This window comes from Salvelinus sp. IW2-2015, linkage group LG1 (assembly GCF_002910315.2).
Source record: "Salvelinus sp. IW2-2015 linkage group LG1, ASM291031v2, whole genome shotgun sequence".
Lineage (NCBI taxonomy): Eukaryota > Metazoa > Chordata > Actinopteri > Salmoniformes > Salmonidae > Salvelinus > Salvelinus sp. IW2-2015.
Window position 1 is genome coordinate 53,913,541 of NC_036838.1, and position 3,075 is coordinate 53,916,615.

At 45.0% G+C, this 3,075-nt stretch overlaps 1 protein-coding gene across 1 annotated transcript in view; it reads left to right on the forward strand.

Annotated features, from left to right (window-relative positions):
- Positions 1-3,075, forward strand: part of cacna2d2a (calcium channel, voltage-dependent, alpha 2/delta subunit 2a) — a 320,922-nt gene that overhangs the window by 255,365 nt on the left and 62,482 nt on the right. Inside the window, 3 exon segments of the mRNA XM_070445771.1 lie at positions 21-131; positions 619-697; positions 2,749-2,798. Of these exon segments, the coding sequence (XP_070301872.1) occupies positions 21-131; positions 619-697; positions 2,749-2,798 (240 nt within the window).

Sequence of the window (3,075 nt, forward strand, 5' to 3'; positions counted from 1 at the left end):
TCTCTCTCTCTGTTCCACAGGATACCGGCGCCCCGAGGGCGGGCTGCAATAAGATGATAATGATGTTTACAGATGGAGGAGAGGATCGTGCACAGGACATCTTTGAGAAGTACAACTGGCCCAACAAAACAGTGAGTCTGTCCCCTAAAACCAATGATCTATTCATCAATCCTAGTCTCCCAATGAATCAGCCCATTCATGTTTATGAGTTGATGAACCAGTCTGTACTCTCCCTTCTCTCTCTCTCTTTCTCTCTCTCTCTCTTCCTCCCTATCATCTCTCTCTCTCCTTGTCATCTCTCTCTCCCTCTCTATCTCCCTCCCTGTCATCTCTCTGTCTTTTTTCTTGTCTTGCTGCTGGTGTTAACAGCTCTGACCTGCTGACTAATTAGCCACTTTATTATCAGAACCCATGAAATTACAGCCAACACATGCACTCACTCACTCTCTTTCTCTCTCCCTGTCTCTCTTTCTCCCTCTCCTTCTGTTTTTTTCTCTTCATCCTCGCTCACATGGCTTGAAATGCTGCTGCCATTTTGCTTTCTCACTGTGCGAGAAGAATGTTGATTCTACTGATCTCAGTTTTTCTCTCTCTGCCCACTACCTCCTCACCTTCCAGATTCGAGTATTTACCTTTTCAGTCGGGCAGCACAACTATGATGTCACCCCCTTGCAGTGGATAGCTTGTGCCAACAAAGGTGAGTAGAGAGGGTGTGCCTGTAAAGTGTAGTGACATGGAGAGACTTTACATCTACGCTCATAGATAGAGGAGAACAGAAGCTCCTTCTGCGGCCTATCAACACTCCCCATGTCTAGCAAACAGAAACCAGAAAATATGGGATATTATTATGTCATCATATAACCAAACTCCAATCAAACTGCCCAGCTGTCCACAACCTAGATGACTAAGCTATCCTCCTTTCCTCCATTAGTCCTCATGACCTCATGACCTCATGCCCACTCTGAACCATAACCAATGTACAATTCCACTTTTATGTTCTCTCTGTTTCACTCTTTTTTACAACGTTTCTCTCTCTCTCTCTCTCTCTCTCTCTCTCTCTCTCTCTCTCTCTCTCGCTCTCTCTCTCGCTCTCTATGTTGTTTGATTTCTCACTGTCTAAATGTTTCTCTAATACGCTTAGCTCTCTCTTCTTCCCATCACAAGAAGCATCCCTCCTAAAGAAGGCTAATTAGTTAATTTCCAGTGTTGCCTTCATAGTGCTTCAGAAGTGCCTCCCTCCCCACAAGTTGTAATTCATTATCGGGTGGAGCCTGGCTGTGTGGTGATAACCATGGCTACCACCTCTCATGCAGGCAGGCGCCATGGGGGAAGTCCAGGATTACTCCTCTGTGCCAACATGCCACTCACTCTAATCATTAGCATGGCACCAAAGCCAGTGCCAACCTATGACAATGCTTTTTGAGGTATTCTCCTCTGTGGAGCTGTCATTTGACATGTAGTCGTACAACACTTTACTTATTGCTCTTCTTCGGTAGCACACGCAAACAGAGACACATGTCGAGCCGAACATTCTCACCCAGAACACACACTTACACACACACAAGAATCCGCCTCACAAAGACATTACATACCCAGCTTCCTCTTGACTAGCCTTACTGTTGTCTCACTTGGCTTGTGCTGCAATCGCTTCTTAAGTGGAACCTACCCCCGCTCTGTGTCACTATGAGCTGAACTTTTCTCCTCTCTCCGGTGGCTGAAGACCTGGGTGTAGACCTCTGGTCCATGCTCTCTAGTTTCTATGTTGGTTTCTCTCCTCGTTCCTATTGTCATGTTCTGCCCTACAACTGGAGGTGTCACATTCTCTGGCAGGCAGCCAAAAACACTAAGCAAAGGAAGGAGCTACTGTTCTGAACAGTCATAGGAATTGTGTGTGTGTGTGTGTGTGTGTGTGTGTGTGTGTGTGTGTGTGTGTGTGTGTGTGTGTGTGTGTGTGTGTGTGTGTGTGTGTGTGTGTGTGTGTGTGTGTGTGTGTGTGTGTGTGTGTGTGTGTGTGTGTGTGTGTGTGTGTGTGTGTGTGTGTGTGTGTGTGTGTGTGCATTCTTGTCTCTTAACATTCTGGGGATGCTGTCTCCATTTCGCGGCTCTTTGTATAAACACTCTGTGCTTTAATAACTTGGGGAGCGGCAGCAGTTATTGACCCAGAGTGAGTGTGTCTCTCCTCTCCTCAATCCCTAATCAGCAGTCCTGTTCTGTTCTGCCTGGGGTACAGCAGCAGCATCCTCAATGAGCCCTAACACACATTACATTGACATCCTGCAGTAAAATGATGATGAGACTGGAGGTCAATGGCCAATTGTTTCCCCATAGCACCTTAATGGAAATCAATCACACAGTACACACACACACATGTGTACATGCGTACGCGTGCACACACACACACACACACACACACACACACACACACACACAAACACACACCACACACCACATGCACACACAAACACACCTATCTGCAGCAAATTACATAATGGTCAACAAACGTAATGGGTACTAAATGCAATTTCCCCATAGAGAACAATTAGCATTCTGCTGAGGAGACATTCTAAAATCATAGCACTACATTTGCTCTAATAGCAAAAGATGATGAGACTTCGCTGGGCAGTTGTGTTATTTCACTTATGCATAGCAGTATTACCTTTACAATACACACTACAATAGAACAGCTACATGCTGTTGGTTATTATCACTGTGTATCCACTGAACAGATGCTCTCACTTTGATCTTCAGGATTCTACTACGAGATTCCATCCATTGGAGCCATCAGAATTAACACGCAGGTGATATATCCTTCCTTCAGTGTGTGTATGTGTGCATTTGTGTGAATCCTTACTGTAACTTCAGGGTGTGTTTTCTAGGTCATGTTGAGGTCATTACTCTCTTTAAAGATAATTATACACATTGTAGATAATGCCTTTAAATATTCCAATTACAAAATGACACAAGGAGGCTTGGAAAGAGCAATAGAGAGGAAGTCACAGGGAGAGATAGAGCTCACTTCTGTCTTCTAGAGGAATAGAGAGGAAGTCACAGGGAGAGATAGAGCTCACTTCTGTC